Below are 25653 nucleotides of genomic sequence, written 5' to 3'. Positions count from 1 at the left end.
CACACCTTTCTTTCCTGCTCAAGGAAGCATAACAGAATACAACTCAGGGTAAAGGATTCTATTATAGGAGGACTCTCGAATCCACTCACTTACTCATTTAACAAATATTAACAAGGCTCTGAATGTGTACCAGGCACAATCCAAGAGTCTGGGGAAACAGGTATGAACACAAGACACTAAAAAATCCCTGCCCTTGTGAAACTTAGATTCTACTGGCAGGGGGTGGGGATCGGGGGAGAGGGGTGGTGACACATACATTAAACAAAATAAACATGTAAATGGTTATGTCATAGTACAAAGTGTACAGCACTATAGGGGGAAATAAAGCAGGAAGAGAGAAGCATACAATGGGGAGGGGTTGTGATTTTAAATAGGGTTTATATAGGGCTAGCAGGGAAGAAATGTCACTGAGAAGGTGACATCTGAGCAAAGACTTGAAGGAGGTGAGGGAAGAAGACGTGGATATTTGGGGGAAGGATGTTTCGGGCAGTCGGATGTCTCCGGGAATAGCATATGCAAAGGTCCTGAGGCAGGATTATAATTGGCATGTCAGAGAAACAGCCAGGATGCCAGTGGGGCTGGAGAAAAGAGTAGGAAGGGAGGTCAGAGTGACAACAGGAGCCAGACTGTGTGGGCCCTGTAATTGGATTGGCTTTAGGGAAGTCATCAGAGGGTTTTGAAAAGAGGAGTACCCTGGTCTGGCTTGAGTTTCAGCAGGATCCTTCCAGCTGCCTTCTGGGGGATAGATTGTAGGAAGACAAGGATGGAAGCAGGGAGATCCATTATGAGGCTCTTGCAAAAACGCACGTGAGAGTTGATGGGGGCTTGGGCCAGGTGGTGGCCACCTGGGAGGAAAGAAGTGATTGGATTCTGGGTATATTTTGAAGGTAGCATCTAGATTTGCTGATAGGTCAGACCTGGGGCTTGGGAGAGAAAAGTCAAGGACAACTCCAAGGTTACCTCCTAAAAGGAGCTGCCATTAACGGAGATGAAGATTCATATATTTATGCATCTGTCTTAATTGGAAACTGTTCCCAAATTTTTGACCTTCATAATCAGTAGTAACAAACCCAGGACCGAGTGTACAGTTGATCGTGACAGATCCATAGGTCACGCTGGGCTTGACAAATGCTGAGTCGTTTTCTGCAGGGAGACATTTCTCTCATGAGTTGGTAGCATCCCTGGTTCTGGTTCGTGGGTCTCAGGATCAGCCTCGTATTCCACAGGAGTGTTGAGAGCAGGCTGAACTCCCAGTGGGGGTCTCTGGAGGGCTCTGCAGCTCTTCAGAACATGAGCCAAGACTCTCCACAAAGAGAAGGAGCCCTATACCCTGTCCAGTCTCTACCCCCACTCCTCCTGTCCTTTGTTAGGTATGACCACAGACAGTGGAGCCCCCTTCCCTGCTCCACTGTGGATAATTCCACCACCCGGCCCCTTACCCCTGCCTCACGGCCCCTTCCTCTGTCTCCCCCATCTTCCTTTCAGCTGAGCTGATGTAATTCAGGGAAATATGGACCTGTGCAGGCTTTGGCTGAAAACATTTAATTGATCTTCTCAAATGGGCTGTTCTCTGGCGAGGGGGAAGGATGTGTTTGTGATTTCCCTCCTCCTTTTAAATTGCAACAAAAGGCAAAATCCTGTTTTCTTCCTGAGACTGTTCCAGTACATAAGGATGCATTTGAAATGCTGAGCCACGCAGGCCTGGCCGGGGTGGGAGGAAGGCTTCGCGTGCCGCCAGCCCCACACCCAGCAGCCCGGCCTGACCTCCTCAGCCTTGCGCCAGCCCTGCCCTCTCTGGCCAAGGATGTGGTTTCCAGGAAGAGCATCATCAGTGTAGCCTGAAGCCCAGGGTGTCAGGGGACCTGGGTTCTGCCACTCACTGGAGCAGGTCAGATCCCCTCTCTGAGCTTTTTTGGAAGAAGGGTGAGGCAGGGAGACCTGAGCATCCTGTCCAATCTTTGCCCCCTAAAAATGCTTGGGAGAGCAGAAGCTCGAGAATATCTGGGGAAGGAGAAGGAAAGTGGAAAAGAAAGGGGAGCAGGAAGGGAGGGTCTGACAAGGGGAGTGAAGTCTCCCTTTTCCTGGCGTTCAGGAACCCCCTTGTGAAAGTTCCAGAGAGGTTAGGTATTTGCCGGGTGGTTGGCCTTCTTCAGGGCGTTGCCCCACTCAGGGCTAGGCACGGCTGAACCCCGGGGTGCTGGTATTGCCCTGCCGTTGCGCTCAGTGCCCAGTGTTCCTGAGCACACCAGCCTGACTTCCCACTAACAGGACGTGTGTCTCCACCCGAGGGCGCTCTTGGGCCACCAAGCCCACTCTGCCCAGACACAGGGCAGGAATTAATGCCCCTTGGGAGCAGCCATCAACCATGACTGATAAGAGTCAAAGAATGAGACTCAAGGTGCCTCAGGTAGAATAACAGAGTTGTGTGGTCTCCTGGTTCTGGGCCTCCCCACCGGGGTTGTGCTCCAGGTGCCCGCAGCGGTAACTGGCTTGACGACACCCCTGTCGGTGGCTCCTTCCTTCCTGATCTCTCCTCCCCACAGCCCTACCAGAGCTTCCTGGCATCCCATCACAAATAAATGACTTGCCCCTTAGTCCTTCTCTCTCAGGCTGGATGTAAGGGAATGGTCCCATGCCCAAGTTGGCCAGGGACGTTTGCTGGTCAGCTGGTGCTCCAAAAAAGGCCTCGAGCCCACTGTGTTCAGACAGACCCAAGTTGACAGCGCACATGCCCAGATGTTGTCAGCTGTCTCCCGTGGCCTTGGATCTTCGCTAGAGGCTATAAAAGCAGCTGGGGCGTCCAGATGCACAGAGGAAGTCCACCCAGTAGGACTTGGCCATGCAGGGACATGGGGAGAGGGCTTCGGAAGTGAGGAGAACTTGCTTTTAAAAAGTCTTGAAAAGCACTCTTGCACTCTGGCCAGGTACTGGACACATCACAAAATGTGTCACCTCATCACAGCCCTGTGACATAGGCACGATGACACATTCCATGTTACAAATGGGGAAACCAAGGCGCAGAGAGATGAATTTGTTTGCCCAAGGCCCTATAACTAGTATGTGGCAAAGCTGGGATTCAAACCCAGGCCTCTGGGTTCAGAAAGGCTGACTGAGGGGAAGATCCAGAGGAGAGGAGAAGGAGTCAGTAGGGGTGGGGGCTCCTGGACACCAAGCTCTGGGATTCAGTTTGAGCGGAGGAGCTAGTTTTCTGGAAGGTGGAACAGATGGACATCTGCAGCAGGAAACCAGGGAGAGAGCCACGTGATATTTCTGTGTGCAGCGTCCTCTTCTGTACCTGCCTCTCTCGGACAGACTTCTGTTACAAATCTCGGTGTCCTGGGCCTCGGAAACTGTCCCAAGAAGGCTGCCTGTAGCCACTGGCTTGATTAGGCTCTTTATCCATTCAGTTCTCCCATCCAACCAATATTTATTGAAGATACACAATGGGCCTGGCACTTTCCTAGGTACTGAGGATACAATGTAGCAAAAGGCTCAGACTCTCCGTCAAATGACTCACAGTCTGGTGGGGGTGGGGGGATGGAGAGTTAAATAGACAATTGCAATGGAAGGATATTGTGAGCATAGAGAAGGAACACAACAGACTTAGTAGTCTAGGAAGGCTTCCCAGAGGAGGTGACATTCTAAGTTGAAATCTGAAAAACGGACAAAAGGTCCTCAAGTCAAAGAAGGCAACGTAAGAGATGTCATTTCTTAAGTAGTAAACACAGAGCACTTACTGTGTGTGCCAGGCACTGTTCCAAGAGCTTTACATAGATCCACAATTAATCCATGAAATAACCCTATGAGGCAGGTACTATTACTATCCATATCTTATAGATGAAGAAGTAAGGCCCGGAGAGGTGAAGTCGATTGTCCAAGCTCACAGAGGGGCAAGACCAGGGTTCGAACCCCGCCGTCAGGCTCCAGGCTGTGCCCTTAGGTTGCTTCTGACAGAGAGAACAAGGCCCTACAAGGGCCCCCGGTGGTTTGAGCACAATGGCTGAGAAGCCTCAGAGAATGACAGACCTGGAGAGCACCACCACGGACCTTGAAGGCCACCAGAGCCACATGGAGAAGTTGGGACTTGCTTCTCAGGGCTCTGCCGAAGGGAGTGACATGCTCACACCTGCGTTTGGAAGAAGCCCCTGCCTGCTGCGTGGAGAGTGGGCTGGACAGGGCCGGGGGGATGGAGGACGCTGCCACCGCTGTCTGGGCGAGAGAGAAAGCCGGCTTGGACCGGGGGTGGCAGAGGAGGTGGAGAGAAGATGGGCGCCAAGGTGCTCTGAAGTGAGAGTGGTCAGATATGAGACAGAGGGGATCCAGGGTGATGGCCAGGCCACCACTTGGGTGAGGAGGTAGAAGGGGGAGCTGGAGGAAAGTGGGGGGGGGCAGTGAGGTTTGCAGATGTTAGGTTTGAGGTGCCAGAGGCCCTTCATGGAGGGGACAGTTGACCTTCAAGTCTCAAGTTCCAAAACAGGAGATAATTAGGATGACCATATACCTCCAGGGCACTGAGCACCTTTTTTAATCCCCAGTGTCCTGGTTTGGACTATGAATTGCATGGTCACTCAGCCAGAACTGACCCTGCCACGTGACACATCTTGATACTGAGAACATCTGGGTCCAGGCTCCACCCTGCCTGATACACACACACATCTGGACACATTTTATATGTTCCTGGGAATAGTCTTAGCCGGGTGCAAGTAAAAAGGGGACCATGAATATGCAGTTCCTAGGGAGGCAGCATCATTATGGCTGAGGAGTCTGTGTGCCAGGCCCCCACACCTGTCTCAGACCTCAGCTCCCACCACCAGACACTGAGAGATTTGTTCAGGGAACCCAGGCTCTGTCTATACTCCACCAGCCCCATGGGTAATTGGTAGGATCAAGCCGTTTCAGTGATTTTTTTTTTTAATAGGATACCTTTCTTTCCCACTCAAACCATATTCCTAAAGCAATCTGAGTGGCCAGTGTCTCCCTCTATGAAAAGGAGGATGCCCTACTGCAAATCTACAAAGGCAAGTCCACTCTGGGCTTATGCAAAAGGATGCCACAGGGCCTTTGCACAAGAAAGTTATGAGTGGGACAGCATATAGCTTTCTGGTTGCATGTTTCTCATCTCTACCACTAGCATATAGGAAAATATCTGTAGGAAGAAACCAGATCTTTGGGTCAGTGGTGGGTCCCTAAGGGCCAACACCCTCAAACAGGATTTTGAACCTAGGAAAGATCCGTCTCAAAGTCTTTGCCACCAGTTTCTTTTGAAGGCTCTGTGTCTTTCAGGACTGCCCATGGTGATGGAGTCAGGAGGCAGCTTTTCCACGACTACTAAGCCCTGGGCATAGACATCGATCTCGCAGCTGTAGGACACAAAGCTCTCTTGTCTCATTGCATGATGCTTTCAGAAGCCCAAAGCAGGAGACACTTTGGGGTTCACAGGGTCCACAAGTGGCTCCCCCAGTACCCAGCCCCAAAGGCACTATGCTCCAAGGGTTCAGACCATGGATTCTGGAGGCAGACTGTGTTCAAATCCTCTCTCTCCCACCTATTAGCCTGTTCTCCTCTTGCCTCAGTTTCTTCATTGGTAAAATGGGGTTGATAACTGTACCAGCCTCAAATAATTGTGGGGAAGACTTGCCAGAGTCAACAAATGCAAAGCACCTACCACGGTGCCTGGCACTTAGCTGACAGGTGCTCCGTGAATAGCCACCGTTATTACCAGTACTAGTAGCATTTATAATGGTGCTGTCAGTTAGGATCCAACATAAAAATGGACACTGGCGGAAGAAATCGGGAACAGAAACAAAGAGGAGGAAGTGGCAAAGGGGCCTTTTGGCTGCCGGGACCTTGCTCAGAAACCTCCAGGGTTCATGTGATGACATTTCATTCAGACAGTTTTTTACCGGAATGAGAAATGCAGGTTCTGTGTCAGAAATCATTGCAAATTCCAAATTAGTGAGGTTTCATGGTCCGCAGAAAGGCGCTGGAGGGGAAATTGGTCGACGGGGTGTTTTTTAGCTGTCGGAGCAAGCTGGCTGATTGATTGAGTGTGTCGGTCAATAGACTGCAGACAGCGGCCGGGGAACCGGGTGCAGGCGAGGAAATAGGAAGAAGACAGAGTACCAGTCAGCATGGGAGTGGCGAAGACATGGTCAGCAGTAGAAAGGGACACAGTTACCCCAAAAGCTGGGTAAACACAGTCTGGACCATGTAGCCGTACTTAGTCTGGAGACCAGGGAAACCCAGCCACATTTCCTTGAGAACTCTGGGTTCCCTCACTTGCTTGCTGTGTGTCCTTAGGCGAGTCACTAGACCTCTCTGAACCTCTGTTTTCTCATCTAAAACCAACCCGTACTCTACCCATCCCAAGGGTTTATTGTAGGACTTATATGAAATAATGAGTTTTAAATGATGAAGTGCCTGAATCATCATTGTAGGTGCTCAATAAATGTGAGGTCCAGTGTCTTTAACACAGTGAGTTAGAGAAGTCAGTACGCCCAAACTTCAGCTTGTGCACCCAGAAGATGGGTTTGTAGGTGACAACTCTCATCCTTAAATTGGGGGCTCACGGGCCATGTTGGTAGGTTCTGAGCCCTACTATGCCATCCCCAATGTGTTCAGAAAAAGGTCAGAAGCTGGGAATGATTTAGACCCAAGGAAGACTCTGACTTATGAAATCTTATAATTGGACAGGTTCTTCAGAGGTGATTGGGGCTGGTCTTCAGGGTCCCAAGCTATCCCAGGCAGCTTGGAAGCCATGCACTCCTCAGAGGGGGAAAGGATAAGCCGTAAGACTCCTCATCAAGCAGAAATTCTTTCTCATATTGGAGCTATCAAGCCTCTTTCAATAAGAGTTGCAAGGGCGCCTAGGTGGCTCAGTCGTTAAGCATCTGCCTTCGGCTCAGGTCATGATCCCAGGGTCCTGGGATCGAGCCCCACATTGGGCTCCCTGCTCAGCAGGAAGCCTGCTTCTCTCTCTCCCACTCCCCCTGCTTGTGTTCCCTCTCTCTCTGTGTCTCTCTCTGCCAAATAAATAAATAAAATCTTTTTTAAAAAAATAAGTGTTGCAATTATAGTTACAATAATCTGACATTGTGCTTAGTTTAATGAATATATATTTTCCACAACCACCTCAGTATATAAGGTATTATCCCCATTGTCAAAATGAGAAAACCGAGGCCAAAATAGAGGAGAGGCCTTGCTCAAGGTCATGTTGTAATATCTTGGAGGGATTTACAAAGAGTTTAGGAGCATGGTGGAGTAAAGAATGTGCTCCTGGGGCACCTGGGTGGCTCAGTTGGTTAAGTGTCTGCCTTCAACTCAGGTGATGATTCCAGAGTCCCAGGATGGAACCTGATATCCAGGCTCCCAGCTCAGGGAGTCTGCTTCTCCCTCTGCCTCTGCCCCTCCCCCCGCTCGTGCTCTCTTGCTCACTCACTCTCTCAAATGAATAAATAAAATCTTTCAAAAAAAAAAAAAGGAATGTGCTCCCTCTGGGGGATGGGCAGTGGAGGTTCAGAAAAGGAGGGTAAGATCATTGAGCTGAACCTGGAAGAATGGGTGGGTTTCTTTTTACAGAGGGAGGAAGAAGGGGCACTGTGGGCAGAGGGATCAGCTAGAGCAAAGACAGAAGTTGGGCACCTGTGTCCCAAAGTCTATTTACAATGAATAATTACAATTACAATGACAGCTAACATTGATTAAGTGCTTACTCTGCACCAGGAATGGTGTTAAGCACTTTACATGCATCATCTCTACAAGCTGGACGTTATCATTAACCCTGTTCTGCAGAAGAGAAATGACTTGTCCAAGATCACAGCTTGAAAATGGCAGAACTAGTTCCAAGCTCAGGGCTGCCTGATTCCAAAGCTTTGGGTGGCTCCTGGTTGTTCAGTGGCTGCCCATGGTCCATGAGCTTGGGGAGAAACCTCAGAGCTTAAAAAGACCTCTGCCTGTGTGCTAGGGAGGGGCTGTCCCAAGATCTCCTGACACCTCCTGAGATGTCCTGTGTACCTGTCACCACCCACCCCTGCTCCCAAGTCCTCCTGGAGCTGAGGGGAACCTATCAGAGTTGGTGGCCAATAATCACAAAACTGACCGCCTAATAAAGATAAAGCTCTCTAATAAACCCGCAATCCTGCGGTAATGGGTTTGACTTTTAAGAAGCAGATAAAAGTCCCAGTGGAGGGACAGACCTTTCCCATCAACTCCTTAATCAGAATTACTGTGGAGGAGCCATTTCCTACAGGTGGGACAGCTGGATGCCTGGGCTGGCATTGAGAAATGGCCACTACTGTGTAAAGCCAGACGTCTGCTCCCTCCAGAGCGCCCTCCCTCCCACAGGGAATCCTTTGTCAGAGAAGAACCATAATGGCAAAGGATGGGGCCTCTGGGACAAGCCTCAAGGAGGGGGGTGGGAGTGGGTAGATGGAAGGGGTGTGGCTTGAGAACTCGCTGGTGATTGGTGCTGAAACTGCAGGGGCGGAGTCTTCTGAGAGCTTTCTGCTGATTGGTGGAATTCTGATGGACCAACCTCTCCATTCTGGCTCCATCCTTATCATCGTCACCATCATCAAATAACATATACTGAGCATTTCTTATGTGTCTGGGAAATGTGCTAAGCATTTTACAACCACCTTATGAGGCAGGTAATATTAACTCCATTAACATTTCCCATCCTCAGATGGGAAAACTAAGGCTTGATGATAATAAATTTAACTTCCTGTGGGTCACACACCCCGGAAGTAGCAAAGTAGAGATTCAAACCCCTGTCTGTCTGATTCTGGAAGATACAGTACTTAACTAACCGTTGTTTTTGCATTTAGTCATTTGATAGAGGAAAAACTTGGTCTGAGTCTATGTCTTTGATGGAATTCAGGAGAAATAAAGCCCAAGACAGAGATTGGGGTCACATGACCTAGGGAGGGTACGCTCTCAGGAGAAAGAAAGTGAGGAAGCGGGTTAGGGCAGGGGCGGAAAGCAAAGGGAAAACGTACTTTCGACCGGAGTGTAGCCTCAGCCTGATCCCAGGGGGAGCTCTGGAGTGTGCACTACACCCTAGATTAGTCCTACTTTGAGGCAAGGGGGCAGGTCTTTGTACTTGTATGTCAGTTAGTCATCGGCTGTGGACCGCCTTCCTGCCCCACCCAGGGATGGACATAACCTTCTGGAAGGGGGCACCTGGCATTTGCAGCCAATATTCCCATCCGATTAGGATCTGGCCAAGAGCACAGCCTTTACAGAGTACAGCAGCAAAGGAACCGAGTGGTGGTCCCTGCTCAGCTCCTAATTTGCCGAGTGTCTTTGAGTGTAGCACTTGCCACCCCCCACAAACCCCTCCGGACCTCGGCTTCTCCAGGCCTGGGGTCAAAGCCCCCCAAGGCTTGGCCTCGCTCTGACAAGCTCCGACCCTGTGATCTGGCCGCTCAGCCACTGCCCTGGCTGGCGATCTGCGTTTCTGTGACGCAGGAGGAGGGATGGGGCCCCTCCGGTGGTTCCAGTAGTGTGAGGCACGGTGTCTGACGGCTTCCCCCACTGAAGCCCTTTATCTCACTGCTGTGCTGTGTTATTTTAAAACTAACGAGCCCAGACCTCAGGAGCTCACCGCCTGCTCGCCACCTGCCATCGAGATTTGTGGCTTGTCTGTTCTGTCCTCTCTGCAGATTTCAGTGGCAGCTTACTCTCTGCTTGTTAGGAATTTTCTTCCAAACCTCAGCCCGGGGAAGGAGACGCGGGCACGTGCGTGTGTGTGCGTGTGTGTGTGTGTGTGTGTGTCTGCAGGAACACAGAGTCCTAATTGCACCATACTCTCAGATGCCCCATGACCCGCAACTGTAGTTCTAGCTGATGACGGAGTCCAGTGGGTGGCCCTGGGACAGCAGGGAGAGACAAATTCATCCCTGGGCTATTGAGACAGAAAGACGCCGAGACATAGCATGGAATGGGCCATTGCTAGGTTCTGAAGTAGCCACTTAGCTTGGTGGTGGAGAGCCAAGGTCCCGGGGTAGGAAGGAGTTCCTGAGACACTCAAGGGCACACCAACCTCCCTGCCCTTTCCTTTCCCAGAATCCTTTGCCTTGGGCTGTCTGGGGAGAGGGGATCAGAGTCAGCAGTGAGGCTGGAGAACAATGTGACCTGCCCTAGAAAGCGTGGCTGGGATTTAAAGTGCTGCCATGTAAGCGCTGGGTGTGCATCACGCCATTTTAGTCTCATGACGGCCCCCTGAGGTGCATGTGATTCGTGTTTCACCAGAGAGGTGAGGAGATTTGCCCAAGGTCACCCAGCTGGTGAGTGGCCAGGCAGAGTCTGTTTGATGAATCTGATCACCATGCTCTACCCACCCTCTCCGGACCAGTCACGCTGCCCGCTCTGTGCACGTGTTCCTCCAGCCTTGCCCTCTCTCTCCTCAGGACCTCTCCTTTCCTGGGTCACTTTCACTCCTGAGAGTTCCTGAACCTGACCCACGTCTTCCTCTGGACTGAGGAAGGCCTCCGTGGGGGAAAGAGGACGTCTGGAGCGTCTTGAAATGACCCTCCACCAGAAGTAAAATGATGCTTACCAGAATTAAGGGCTAGCTGAGGAATGAATGAATGGGAGGAGTCAGATGCTTTATGAGCACAGCTGACCAGTGAGCAGCCCAAACAACCACACAGGATCCACTTCTATCTGGATTCTTTTCCATAAATACAGCATAGTCCTATAGATGTATTTTCCTTATGATGTTCTTTTTTTCTTAAGATTTTATTTATTTATTTGAGAGAGCGCATGAGCAGGGGGAGGGAGGGGCAGAGGGAGAGGGAGAAGCAGACTCCCCGCTGAGCAGGGAGCCCGCCGCGGGGCTCGATCCCAGGACCCTGAGATCATGAGCTGAGCCGAAGGCAGACGCCCTAATGGACTGAGCCACCCAGGCGCCTCCTTATGATGTTCTTATTTTCTTTACTCTAGCTTACTTTATTGTAAGAATACAGTCTAGAGTACATATAATATACAAAATACGTGTTAACCGACTGTTTTTGTTATTGATAAGGCAAACTGGTCAACAGCAGGCTGTTAATAGTTAAGTTTTAGGGGAGTCAAAAGTGATACATGAATTTCCAACTACATGGGGATCAGCGCCCCGCACCCCCTATGTTGCTCAATGGTCAACTGTGTATTTTAAGAGCCAGTCCACCAGCCTGGGACACTCCCATTGAGCCATCTTGTTATTCCAAAACCTCACTGGCATGGAGCTTACTTCCTTCCTCAGCTTCCCACCTCACTCTTTTGAGATGCTCCATCTCACCCCCAAGAAGATCCGATCCCATGGCCTTAAATGCCATCTAAATGCCAACCTCTCCCAAATGCACTTCCCCAGTGCTAACGTCTTCTTTGAACTCCAGTCTTGGGTACTGAGCTGCTACTTACCACTTCCACATGGGTGTCTAGTTGGCATCCCAAACACCCTTCTTCCCCTGCAACCATCCCCAACTTAGTAACCAGCAGCTCCATCCCCTCAGTTGCTCAGAGCAAAACCTTGGAGTTACCCTTGACCCCTTTTGTTCACACTGCCATATAGCCAATCCATGAGCAAACTCCATTGGTTCCAACTTCAGTCTGTGTCCAGAATCTGACCACTTCTCCCCACTACAGCAATGATAACAGGGACCCCGGCCACCATCTTCTCTTGGGTGGGTTGTTGCAACCATCCCAGCTGGTCTTCCTACATTGGTCCCAGCTCCCTGGCCCACTAGACTCAGCAAGCCTCCAGAGACCCTTTAAGCCTAAGTCAGATCTCATCATTTCTCTTCTTGGAACCCTCCACTGGCTTCTCCTCTCACTCAGAGAAAAAGTCAAGTTCTTGCAGTAGTCCACCAACCTGTCCATGATCTGATCCCTCATTACTTCTCTGATACCCCACCCCCCAAATTTTGTCCTGCTTACTCACTCAGCTCTAGCCACAGTGCAGCTAGTGTGTTCCTACCTCAGGGCCTTTGCATTGGTCATGCCCTCTGCCTATCATGCTTTACTCCCTGGCAGGCACAAGGCTCCCTCCCTCAGCACCTTCAAGTCTTGCTCAGATGTTAACCTTCTCAAGGAGGCCTCCTCTGATCACCCCATTTAAAATTCCAGCCCTCTCCCAGTAGCATTCCCAGTTTTCCTTATCCTCCATTTCTCTTCTCTGCATCTTCCAATAGCCTGTGTATTTACCACTTAATTATGTGTATTTTCTGCTCCTCTACCCTCTGCCCATCCCAGTAGAATGCAAGCTCCACCAAATAGGGATTGTTTCTGCCTTGTTCTTTGTTTTGTCTCCAGTGCCTAGAACATGGCCTACACATAGTAGGTGCTCAGTAAATATTTGTTGAATCAGTGACTGAATGAAGAATAACTGAATAAGTGCCTGGTGGCGCTTCTTGGGACTTCTTGGGACCAGTCTTTACTTGGCTCTTGAATCAAGGCTCCTCCTACCCTGGGCTGGAGACTTCTGTCCTGTTCCCAGCAGATCTTGCTTGCCTGGTACCTCCTCCAGCAGTGGCTGTAACGATGCCCAAAGGGACTCACCTAGCACAGGCCCTCCCCTGGCAAGAAAATATAGTCAGCCACTCACACTCCTTGGAGAAATCTAAACCCTGTCTGCAATTCCAGCTGGTAGAAAGTCCTGAGGGTGCCCTGGGCTGGAGCCAGAGATGTTATTCTTGCCTGTGGTGATGCAGCTGGGCGGGTTTAGGGCTTGAACCCGGGTCAGTAGGACCCCAGGACCTATGCACTTTCTCAGCATCACCGAATTACTTTTTGCATTCAAGTAGAAAACCACAGCATTTTGGAACTCGGCCATTTCCCAAGTTGGGGGCAGCCTGCCTGCCAGGCAGTCCCAAGAATCAAATGAAGTCCCCCTCTCCACCATTTGCCCTCTCTCCCTAGGCAAATAGGCCATCGACAGGCCAGCCTGAGGAGGGAGAAATGACTGGCTGAATTTGGGGTTGATGGGAGGGCAGAGGATGGATGTGTTCAGTGTTGAGAGTCCACAACCCAGGCATGTTGGGGGTCTGACCTGCTTGGCTGAGCTGGTAAGAAATGCTGAGCTGATTTTTCTCCATATGGTTCTTTTGTCCTTTGACCTGAACTTGGGAACTGGACAGTTTTTGATATACAAGAGTGTTTACCGCACACACACATTCACGCTCACACACTCACACGCTCTCAGCCCTGAGAGCTGAACTAAACCATTGTCATCCTGCCGGAAGAGAGAGTGTGCTAGAGGGCTGTGCTTGTCTGTGTTGGCCAGCCCTCAGGGTCGGGTCCGAATCCTTTGTAAAATCTACAGTCTGGTTATTCAAAGTGGTTCCAGGAGCTGCAGCAGCCCCTGGGCATTGGTTAGAAGGACAGAAGCTCGGGCTCTAACCCAGACCTGCTGAGTCAGTCCCTCCATCCCAACACAATCTCCAGGGGCTTCACGTGCACAGAAAAGTGTGAGAAGCACCTGTCTGTCCCCCACCTGACCCTGAAGGACCCAGCCCCTGTCCTCCTCCCCAGTCTCAGCTTCTTTTTCCCCCGCACCCCATGTCCACTGCAGTGTTATTGACAGTAGCCAAGACATGGAAGCACCATCAGTGTCCATCAGTGGGTGAGTGGATAAAAAGAATGTGTTATGTCTACACGATGGAATACTATTCAGTCGTGAAAAAGAAGGAGACCCTGCTGTTTGTGGCAACGTGGATGGACCTCAAGGGTATTTTGCTCAGTGAAATAAACCGGTCTCCCCTCTTGCTTTCTACCCTCCCACCCCTCTGTCTCATCTGGCTCACATCCGCCTCCTCTGCAGTTACTCGAAGTTCACTGCCATGTCCTTTGCACTCCAGTCTCCTGAGCAGTTTCCATACATCTTCTAGGAAGCCTTCCATGGCCACCTGCCCACATGCCAAGGCTGGACTAGGTGCTCTCTCTCTGGTTTCATGGCCCTCTGAGATTACTATACCGTACTGTAATTCCCAGTTGAGGGATCTGTCTTCCCCTTCCAGGCAGAGGGCAGAGCAAGTCTTAGTTACTTTTCGGTCCTTGAAATCTGACACCAAGTAGGTGTTCAGCAAACAACCTTTGCATAAAGGAATGAAATAATGAGGGAGATGCCAGCTTCTTAACACTTCTCATTTCTCATTCAGTTCCTACCAGGATGAACATTACTAACTCCCTGATGTCTCCCTCAGTGGCTCTTGGGAATCCCCAGTCCCCCAAGCTCTGATACTCTTCCTAGCCATGACTGCAAAGCTCAAAGAGTCACAGCTTCTCTAGGTGACCCCTCACCAAGCTTAATTAACCTTGAAAGGACTTGGTACCAAGACCTCAGGCCAGGACTGAAGCCCCAGGAACCAAGGCACAAATTAGCCAGATGCATCTTGTCTGTGGGCTGGGTCCGCCCCATGATAAGCCTTGAGCTTTCTGGTGGACTCATGAGCTGAGAGTGTGGGCCCTCATTCTCTACTGAAACAGGCAGATTGTAGGTGTCTGGCTAAGTGCGGGGACAAGGATGGACCATTCACAGGCCTGAATGCAAGTGCAGAACAAGAACCTGGGGCATGAGCCTTGGATGGAAAGCAAGACCCTTTGCCTCTCCAGGTCTCAGTGCCTTCACCTGTGAAATGGGGAGAAGTTCGCTAAACTGTGTACCTTACAGAGGGTCATCAACATCAGCTGAGACACTCGATTAGTGCTCTACACCCAGGAGAAGCTATTAGTGGGATGGGACGGAGGCAAAAAGTGTCCCCAATCCAATGAGCAAACACCATTCCTCTTTGTGGAATATAACATTCAAGCCAAACTTGAGATACAGCCCCTTCTCCAAACATATAAAGCAAGTCCCTGTCTCGCAATGAAATTACCAGGATTCACCCTCTACTCCCACTTACTACTTCCTTACATGTTCAAAGTGTTTTCCAGATTTCTCTCCCTTTTCCTCTATTGATTCCTATCAACAGGCAGGCCAGCGAGTGTTCTTGCTGCTTCACTATCCCCGGTTCTCAGTAGGGATGCCCACGCCTGTTCCTAGCTTTCTGTGGAAGCTTAACGGAGATGGTGTGTGGTCCTGGTGTCTGGCACGGCGCAGGTGCGTGATAAATGTTGGTTGCCACTATGATTAGGTGACATGGAAAGAGCACTGGACTCAGGGACAAAAGGCCACAGTTCCAGCCACAGCTCAGACATGAGTCACTCATTGTGTGGCCTTGGCCAAGTCCCCTTGCACTTGGGGCCTTAGTTTCCCCACTCTGTACAGAGGAGTGCCAGGGCTGGGGGGGTCCCTTTCTGCTCCCCTCCACCGCTGTTTGTCTCTGATTCCCCAGTCGGTGTTTAACTAAATCTGGGGCTTGGGGCACGAGGAGGATCTGTACCCAACTCAGGGCCGGATGAGCACTTGGCTGGGAGCAGGGCGCTTTGATGCAAGAAGCAAGGAAGCAGCTAGGGAGCCGCGCATCTTGGAGAGTTTTGTAGAAAGTTCAGGCCTGACTTTTATCAGAGGCTGGGAATCTGCTGGTTGCCATGACTACGGAGAGCAGCATCTAAGCTCCAGGTCGCTGATTAGCAGGAACGGAGTGGGAAGGCCTTGAGGAATTCAGCAAGCGCGGTCCCCTCCCTCCCTCTGTGAAGTGGAGTGTGCAGGCCCTCGACTGCACTGTTTTAGCTGTCCCCTGAAGATCTCGCCTCCTTTTAAGTGCTTTTTTTTTTTTAATGCAACATCGAAGGGCCGTGTGGTAAAAAACGAGGCAGCTGCCGGGACTCCTCAGCCAAGAGAAAACACAGAATTTTTCTTAAAAGCCCTTCAAGGATGCAGAGCGGGAGGCAGGGAAGGAAGAGGGGTGGGGGTGCCGTGGGGAAGAGGGGGCACCATGGCTGAGGTCTGAGTCCGCTGAAATGCTGGGTGACCTCCGACGGGCCCCTCTCCTTGGACCACTGCTTCTTTATACATAGGAGAGGTTCCCACACGGGATCAGTCATCATGTATCCATCCATCCATCCAGTCATTCATTCAACAAATGTTTATTGAGCCAAAAAGCACACTGTGCCAGGCACTATATCCCTGGGGATTCAGTGGTGAGAAAAGAGGCGAGTTCCCACTCTCATGAAGCTCACGTTGGCATCCAGAAGACAAATGGTTAGCAAATAAACATATAAAATGGTCATTTCAAATAGTAACAAATGTCCTGGAGGAAGGCAGAGCAGACTCCTGTGCTGGAGGCAGTGATGAACAGAGGGGCACAATCAAAGAGCGGGTCAGAGAGGGCCTCTCTGAGGAGCTGACATTTGGATGAAAGGAAGGAAGTGGCCTTGCGAAGAACTGTAGGAACAGCATGCCAGGTGGAGGGAACAGAAGGGCAAAGGCTCTGAGCAAAGGCCCTGTTCCATGTGAGGGACAGCCAGGAAGCCATGTGGCTCGAGCAGAGTAAGGGACAGAGAGGAGGATAGCAGATGGGGTCTAGAGTGGGAGCAGAAGCCAGGTCAGGCAGAGCCTTTTAGTTCTGGTAATCGGTTAGGACTTCCTCTTAATCCAGAGGAGGCGAGATTACCAGGGATGTTTCTTTAAGATGCATATTTCCTGGCTTCACCCCTTTGAGACTTGTATTTATTATGGCTGGGATGGGACTGAGACGTCTGCATTTTTACCAGCTTCTTGGGAGCCTCTGAAGGTGTGCAAGGTTTTAGAAACCTGGGACTACATGGTCTTTGAGTCTCTTTCAGTTTTAAGAAAGCAGAGAAGCAACGTGTCAGAACATCTTAAAAAAGGATCTTAAAAGTTCTATGATATTGTGGAGTTTTCCTTTCTTCCATCCCTCACAACTCCCTGTCTGCCAGGTAGAAGAATTAATTCTGGTTTTGTTTGTTTTTTGTTTGTTTTATTGCAAGATCCCAGAATGGGTACCTACTGCAAGGAAGGTGCTACAGAAATGCTATAGAAAATAAGAACTAGGGGCGCCTGGGTGGCTCAGTCAGTTAAGCATCTGCCTTCGGCTCAGGTCATGATCTCAGAGTCCTGGGATCGAGCTCCACATCAGGCTCCCTGCTCAGCGGAGAGCCTGCTTCTCCCTCTCCCTCTGCCTCTTGGCCTGCTTGTGCTCTCTCTCTCTCAAATACATAAATAAAATCTTAAAAAAAAAAAAAAAAAGAAAGAAAATGAGAACCATCCACCATGTCAGGGAGTGTCAGATTATAAATGCAGCAACTCCATCGTACCTTTCCTCATCAAACCATCATGATTTGCCCATCCCTGATGCCAGCAGTGATGGATGAGGCGTCATCCTCACCCTAAGCCCTGTCCCCCAGTGCCTGGCAGGAGCATTCCCCATCTGTCCCTGCACTGCAGATAACCCATGCCTCCTCCCCCCGTTAGCGGAAGTCACTGAGACCTTCCACACAATGCCAGCACTTATACTCATCATGGATTAATTCTCTGCCAAATTGCTCGCATCAGTTTGTTGTTTTTTTTGGTTTTTTGTTTTTTTTCCTATCTGGGGCTTGTCTCTGATACAGATTTGTGTAATGGTTTCCTATAATGCCCCAGAGTCCAAAATTCCATTCTTGTGTGCGTCCAGCTTAAGGCCCTCCTGGGCAATACACTCATACATTGATAAGTTCACTGATCACTTTTCTAAGAGAAATACGGGGTAGAGTAGAAAATGCATTGACTGAGCTGTCTGAGTTGACCGAGGCAGCGGCTGGTTTATCTCCACCAACTGTAACATGGAGGGATTCACTCAGGCCATCTCAAAAGCCCTTTCTAACTTTTTGAAACAAATGCCTGTTCTCTTTAGCCAATGCATGTGCTCTTTCATTTATTCACTGAGCAAATGTTGAGTGTTTACCACGCGGCGGGCCCTGGGGCGGTGAGACACGGTCCCCCTCCCAGGGAGCTCATAGTCTAGTGTGAGAGAAGACAATCAGACGTCCATAGTGCCTATTTGGAGCTGTAGTCATAGTAGCAAGGGGACTCATATCCTAGAACAGGGCTTAGATCGCCCCAGAAGTCTGCTCCCAACATCAGCATCTCCACCTCATCAGTGGGGACTCTGTCCTGCCTGTTGCTTGGGCTCAAAACCCTGGAATCATCCTTGACCCCCCCTTTCCCTTATTCTCTCCCATCCCATGTTTAACCAGCAGCAAATGATGTGAGTTCTGCTTTCAAGTCTCAGAACCTGACCACATCTCATCACCTTCATCCCTGACCCACTGATCAGAGCCTGGACAGTTGCCTTAGTCTCCCCATCTCTGTTGCTCCTCCCTCTGTCCAGTGTCTTCAGCAACTGGTGAGCAATCCTTGTAAAATTAAGCCGGACCAGGTCACTCCCCTGTTCAAAAGGCGTTCCATCTCAGCCACAGAGTCTCATGACCTACAAGACCCAATCTCTGGTCTCCCCTCTGTTCACTCTAGCCCTGCTTGCCATTCTTTACATGTATATAAAGAACCTGCCATTCCTTCTGCCTAGAGTGCATTTCCCACTTCCCGCAGATGACCTGTGTAGAACTTGTCTGTTACCGGGCCGCAAATTATCCCGCCACATCTTTGTGGCTTAGAACAGCAACAAACAATGTCACACAGTTTCTGCGAGTCAAGAATTTGGCTGGACGACTCTGGCTGACCATCTCACATGGGACTGCAGTCCGATGTCAGCCAGGGCCGCAGTGTCATCTGAGGCTTGACTGGGGCTCAAGGGTCCAATTCCAAGGTGGCGTGCCCACGTGGCTGGTGGGTGCTTGGCTTTTGGCAGGAAGCCTCAGCTGTTCTTCACAAGGGCTTCTCCACAGGGCTGCCTGAGTGTCCTCACACCATGCCGGCAGCTTCCCTCAAGTGATCAATCCAAAGGGAGCGAGGCAGAAGCTGCCTCTGTGACCTAGTCTTGGAAATCACACATTATCGCTTCTACTACCTTCTGGTCATTAAAAGTGAATCACTAAGCCCAGCCAGTATTCAAGGGGAGGGAAATTGGGTTTCATCTTTTGATGGCAGAGCTGTCAAAGAATCTGTGAACACATTTTAGAACCACCACAAACTGCAAGGTTAGTCCCTAATCCTTTAAGCCTCCATTCCATGACACCCTCAGAGTGGCCTGCCTGATACCCTGAACAAAAGAACAGTCACCCCCTCCCATTCCACTGGCTTATTCTCTCCATAATTTATTACCATCCAGTAAGTCATATTATTACTTCCATATATGCTTATACCTGCTTCCTCATCTAGAATGTAAACTCCATTATCACAGAGGACATCTCCCTCTTATTTGCTGCAGCCCCACACTTAGAACTGGCCTGGAACACAGGTTAGGCCAGGCCAGGTCAAGCATGGGAAGAGGCAAGCCTTGCTGGGGGCTGGGCAGACATGGCAAGCTCAGAGTCGTTTGAGAAGAGTCAGGACAGCATTACACATGAGTAGACTGGAGGCATGGGAACGGACCCCTCATAGTAGGAGAAGCAGGGCAGGAGGTGTAGGGAACCGTGGAGTTCTGGAAGCCCAGAGGTGGCAGTGAGGAGGGCTGGACAGCCCTGACAAGACTCTCCATCCCTCCTGGGCTTGCAGCCTCTCTCAGCTCTGCTTCTAAAGATGCCCTGATAAGCAGCTGACAGACGTGGATGTGTTTGGCTGCCCTTCCCTCAATATTGACTGGGTTTGGCCCTGCTCTCTGGGCAGCCCTAAGGAGCAGGGGGCTTATCAGCTGCATTCACCCTGAGTCATAAAACCAGTCTTGGTGCACTGGCTACAGGTGCTTGGTACAAGAGAAATACTAATGTCTTTGATCAGTGCTTGATCTGGACTCTGCGGGCAGGATGAGGAGGGAGGGGAGTTTGCTGGATGGTGCCAAATCCACCTTTGCCTCTCCAACTCCTGACTCCTCTTGTTTGGGGGCTCAGAGGTGTGAGTGACGGTGTTTTCAAAGACTGAGTACCTAGGCAACTTCCTAACCCCTTTCCGGGACTCAAAGAAGGAGGTGAGACTCAGGCAACTTCCTAGAGTTGCCTGGGGCTCTTCTCAGAGGCAGAGGAGGGAACTTCAGGCCTTCATGGGGATTGCATCCCAACTAGGTAGCCTTCCACCTGCTAGGGACGCCAGAGTGGAGGTTTGGTTCACAAGGAAGTAAAGGGAAATGGAACAGCCTTTCTGTTTGCTTTATGGTATCTCATTTTATTTTCATAACAACTCAACAATGTAAGGACTAATGTTATTCCCTATCTTAATCAGTGAGGATGCAAGACAGAGAAACTGAGTCCTCTATCTACTAAACGGTGAACAGCGTTTGAATCCAGAGATATCCATTCCATACAGAGATAAGGCAGGGAAATGGGACAGAACAGGTAAAGGGGAATTGGAACTAATCCTATCATGCTCCAGCCTCCACTTATGTTTTGAGCAAGGAAGTGAAACACTGGTTTCCAGACCCTCCCTGTGGTTCAGTCAGGGTAGGCCCAGCAATGCCGCAGTAACAAATAAGCCCCTAAATTTCAGTGGCTTAACCCAACTAAGGCTTATTTCTAACATACAAAGTCTGATGCGGCTCAGGCATCTCTCCTCCACCAAGTAGCTTCACCTTTCAGGGTATGTGGCCTCCAACATCACTGCAATAGAGGGAGAGAGAGCTGGGGAAGGTACACAGACCTTATTGCCTCAAGCCAGAAGTCACTCCCACCCAGAGACCAGTGGCCAAGATAATCTCTCATTGTCCCAACCTAACTGCAAGGAAAGGTGGGAAATATCAGGAGGTGTGTGAATGTTTGATTAACGTTAAGAATCTGTCCTATCCTGGGGCACCTGGGTGACTCAGTTGGTTCAGCATCCAGCTCTTGATTTGAGCTCAGGTCATGATCTCAGGGTTGTGAGATGGAGCCCTGAGTTATAAGATTCTCTTTCTCCCTCTCCTGCCCCTCCCCACCCCCATTCAGGTGCACACTCTCTCCCATAAAAAAAGAAAAGAATCTGTCATATCCTAACAGTTTCTGTCTCCTTATTTGTTCCCCTGTAGGACAGAACCCCTGAGCAGCCCTCTGGTTCCAGCTCAGGATGGACCCTCGGAGAAGCTGAGCCAGCATCTGGCCACTGAGGCCTTGGGCACCAACAGCTGGGAGAGAGACAAGGCCTGCCGGGAGCTCAGTCCTGCCAGAGCACGCAGGTGAGACACTGCCCCACCCTCTCTTTGGTCCAGTGAGGAAGTTCAAGTGGAGGATGCAGAAATGAAGTTTGTCTTCCTGGCCATTCTTCCCACGCACTTCTCTTTTGCAAGTTCCTCTTTCAGACCCTTAAATCCAATCAAAAGTCAGCAAATTTTTTCTATAGAGTACAGATAGCTTTTAGGTGTGAGGGCCAGATGGTCTCTGCCACGCTCCTCAATCCTGCCATTGTAGCACCAAAACGGCCACAGTCCATATGTGAACAAATGGGCATAGATGTGTTTCAATAAAACTTTATTTATAAAAATAGGAGACAGGCTGGATTCGGCCCAGGGACCACAATTTGTTGCCCCTGCCTTAAATGAGAGAGCTAGTTCCTGTCCATTTTTATGACTCTATAAGCCACTGATTTCCAAGTCATGACTTCAGCCTACATCTGTCTCCTGAGATTCGGATCTTTGCATTCATTCCTTAAATTCAGATATTCAACCAGGATTGCTTGAGCACCTGCTAGTGACAGGCACTGTGCTGGTATCTAAAGACACAACATTTTACTGAGGCTCAGGGAGGTAACATGACTTACCCAAAATATGGCAGCCAGTAAGTGGCAGAGTGAAGTTTTGAACTACGGTCTCTGATCTTAAATCCTAGATGAACACCTACACATTTTACTTTGATGCTAATGAAGAAACCAGTCTATCCCCTAACTTCTATTTTTAAATTTTGCACCGTGCACATAAAAAGCCTAGTCTGTCTTTGGCCTCTGGAGAATCGATTTTGTTAACAACACCATCTTTATAATCTGGCTTCACCAGCTGGTTGAAAGCTTTATTCCTACTCCTCAAACTAACTCACCACTCTCTCGCTGCCCTGGGCTTATATCTACCCCCTCAGTGACAGGTGGGAAATGAATTTAGTGTCCTTGCCAGCAGCGTGCCCCAGATACAATCCCTGCCTCTCCCTGTTGAATCAGAGGGTGTCAAAGCCATTTTACAGATGTGGAAACTGAGGACAGTATGTGGTAGGATCAAGATTAGCCTGAGGACCCCTGATCTGGCCCAGATTCTCTCCTTATGTCCTAGAGTTCTTGGTTTCCTAGGGCAGAGGTTCTAAACCCATTTGAGAATTACATGGAAGCTAGAAGTGCTGTGCCCAGGGAAAGTGTATATGCTCCAGGAATATTCCCCAAATTCCATCTACCACTTGAGGATTCCTAGACCTCTGAGGCCCATGAACAGGGCTGTCTAGTTAAGAACCTGAATTCTGAAGAAGACCTACTCTCTGACATGATAAAAAACACCATAATGGCAATAATGTTAAAAGTGATCATAAGGGGCGCCTGGGTGGCTCAGTCGTTAAGCGTCTGCCTTCGGCTCAGGTCATGATTCCAGGGTCCTGGGATCGCGCCCCGCATCGGGCTCCCTGCTCCGCGGGAAGCCTGCTTCCCCCTCTCCTTCTGCCCCTGCTTGTGTTCCCTCTCTCGCTGTGTCTCTCTCTGTCAAATAAATAAATAAAAATCTTTAAAAAAAAAAAAAAAAAGTGATCATAAAAGTCACTTGGCATATAATCAGTGAATAAATGGTAGTTGTGTTACTATGCATAATTACAATAATAAAAAGGACATTTATGTGAACTCGCTCCGTGCCAGACCCAGGGCATGTTGCATGAGTGAGGTCCTCATTTCTTGTGACTAAACTTAGGACACAGGTATCACGTTTTATTCTCGTCTTCTAAATGATGACAGTGATACTCAGAGAGGTCGCTGAGCTAGGAGGTAATGGAGCAGGAATGTAAATCCAGGTGTGGCAGCTTCTAGAACCAGCATTCTTTACTGTTGCATACTCTATTTTTGACCACCGTGTACTGAACCACTCTAGGTCATCACTGCATACTTAATGGCTGCCTATTTCCCTGCTGCTCGTGTAACTGTGGTCTATTTACTTAACCACTATCCCGGCCCCTCCAGCCCTGCTGGGACAGCACACCTAGGCACACAGGTACAGGGGGAAGAAAAAGGTAGAGAAAATGCAGACCTACCTCAATAAAGGTGTTTGGGATCTATGTAAGGGGTTAATTTTCCCCTTCTCACAGACCTCAAATCTATCCACATTCAAGGTCTTTCTCCATTTTATTCCATCACTCACATAGGAGTGTAAGATAATGGTTCCCAAGCCTGCTTCCCTGGGAACCCTGGCATTCCAGAAAGCAGTGAGAATAATTGTCTGAAAAAATGAGATCTCTCTCTATTTTATAAGACACAGTTTTAAGGGTTTTTTTTTTCCTTAAGTATTTCTCCCTTAAATTTTTTTTTTTTCCTCTCAAATTCCTGGCAACAGTTACCCTGGGCAGTGTTTATATGAAACAAAAAAATTTAACAAGAGGCTAAATTGTTTCATCCATTCATCCCTCATTTGGTCACCCAACAAGTATTTAGTAGGCTCTTACTCTGTGTCGAGCACTTGTTGCTGGAGACATTTGGATGCGGTCTACCATATTTATACAAGCAGCCTGTTTGCTTCCTGGATGTGTGTGCTGTGCTTTATGCTTTATGACGTGTGAGTGTAGTTAAGTAGCTAGGTACTTAATCCCTGTGGTATTTTATCTTAACCTGCTTAAAGTGACTCCCTTAAAAATATTCTACATACAGCTAGATGATTTTCATTCATTGGCAGTGCAGAGACCTTCCCATACGGTCTAGTCACTTGGGGACTTTTTTCCACTAACCATAATGATCCAGATGCTTAGAATGGAATTCAGTATGGCCGCGTTGCATGATGGTCTTGAAAGAGCTGGGCGATTTCCAAAAGAATGTCCACATAACCAGGGTTGGGAAGGCAGTTGGCTGTGTGGGAAAGCCCTCAGGATGGGACTCACACAGGCCTTCACTCAAAGCCCGGCTCAGATGCTTCCTAACTGTGCAGCTATGGGCAAGCGAGTTCAGGATTCTGCGCCTTATGTTCTTCACCTGTAAAATGAGACCCTAAAAATCATACCACCCTCCAAGTGTTTTTGTGAGTATAAAGGTAATATACTCACTTTATACAAGTGAGTATAAAGGTAATGTCAAACGCTTGGCACATAATAAGCGAATAGATGGTAGTGGTGTTATCACTAATAATGGCAATGGTATTCTTATTAATATGACATTTTCCCAGTCAAGTTCAACTGGGTGGGCATGTTTCAATTCCCAAGCAATTTTTTATCCCAAACCCATCTCCTTTCGCCATGGGATAGTGTTTTTAAAAAAGCCCTGGAGCCTGCCCCAATTATAAAAGGAGATAAGTTGACTTCATTTAACTGCAGCCCGAGCATTTGAATTTAATTGAATGGGAAATAATTTTTCCTGAAGAGCAGAGGTTTTTGAGGTTCTATGAAGCGATATAAGATATGTATCTCATTACATTAGACCTCGGCAAGTATACTTTTAATAATCAGCTCCTACTTAACATAATAACTTCCTCCTCCTATTAAATTTCCAGCAGGAACTATGGACATGAAGTATTGGGAAAAGAGGGGGCTGAACTGCCGATTAATTATTTAAAAAGTGATTTATTTACCAAGGTGAGCCATTTGCAAATTCAATAATAAATCTATTAAGGAGCAGTTAACCTCTATAACTCTGTTTTAAATAATCAATTGGTGTTTGGGTAACAGGGGAGCGTCTGTCTCATTAGGTCGGCATTAACACCTTATTTGAGGCACTTAATCTGAAGTATGACCAAATCAGCCACGAGGTGGTAATTAGGTATTCACCATGAGTCCTTCAGCCTCCAAGGAACTGGGTCCTTCTTCCCTGGCTGCAACAGCCCTGGTTGGGGGGCTTGGGGCATGCTGGGTCCTCTAATACCCAACTCTGTGCTCCCCACAGTGCCTCCCGAGACAAAGACTTGACACCACCACCTTCCTCCAGGGGGAAGAAGAAAAAGAAGAAATCCACCCGGAAGAAGAGAAGGAGGTGAGCGTCCTAAAGGGGCATGAAACCTTGAAGATGGGAGAAGGGACCAAATAGGGGTCAAATGGGTTTCAGAGTCAAACAGTGACTCCCCTGGGTTCGAGTCCCCGCTCTGCCTCTTAAGTAGCTGTGTGACCTTAGGCAAGTACCTTCACCTCTCTGTGCCTGTTTTCACTTGTATAAAATAGTGATAGTACCTACCTCCTGGCGTTCTGTGAGAATCAGATGGAGAAAAATGGATGTGGAAGGAGCTGTCACAGTGTCTGGCACATAGTAAATGACCAGTGTAATCAGCATATTCAAGACCATGAATATTGATTTTTTTTGAGAACTTCTTCTGTGTAGAGGGCTATGCCATATATAAGCATTATGATCTCCATGATGTCTTTCACCTTTGACCACGATTTACCAAACACTATTGTCCCCATTTCAGAGATGAGAAAAGAAAGGCACAGGGAGGGGGTGACAGAATTTACAGGGATCCCAGGCTCCTCAGTTGCTTCTGCTACTCCCGCCTAGCAGGTGAATGCCAACGATAACAAACGGACTTTATATTTTTTGCCGGCGACGGACTCTTATGT

At 49.1% G+C, this 25653-nt stretch overlaps 1 protein-coding gene across 1 annotated transcript in view; it reads left to right on the top strand.

Annotated features, from left to right (window-relative positions):
- SRRM4 (serine/arginine repetitive matrix 4) overlaps positions 1 to 25653 on the top strand; it is a 150749-nt gene that overhangs the window by 85269 nt on the left and 39827 nt on the right. The window contains exons 2-3 of the mRNA XM_036121054.2: positions 20976 to 21122; positions 24989 to 25075. Coding sequence (XP_035976947.2) covers positions 20976 to 21122; positions 24989 to 25075 — 234 coding nt within the window. The remainder of the gene's footprint in view (positions 1 to 20975; positions 21123 to 24988; positions 25076 to 25653) is intronic.

Source organism: Halichoerus grypus, chromosome 13, assembly GCF_964656455.1.
Source record: "Halichoerus grypus chromosome 13, mHalGry1.hap1.1, whole genome shotgun sequence".
Taxonomy (NCBI): domain Eukaryota; kingdom Metazoa; phylum Chordata; class Mammalia; order Carnivora; family Phocidae; genus Halichoerus; species Halichoerus grypus.
The sequence above is the reverse complement of the archived record's forward strand: the minus strand, read 5'-3'. Positions and strand labels throughout refer to the sequence as shown.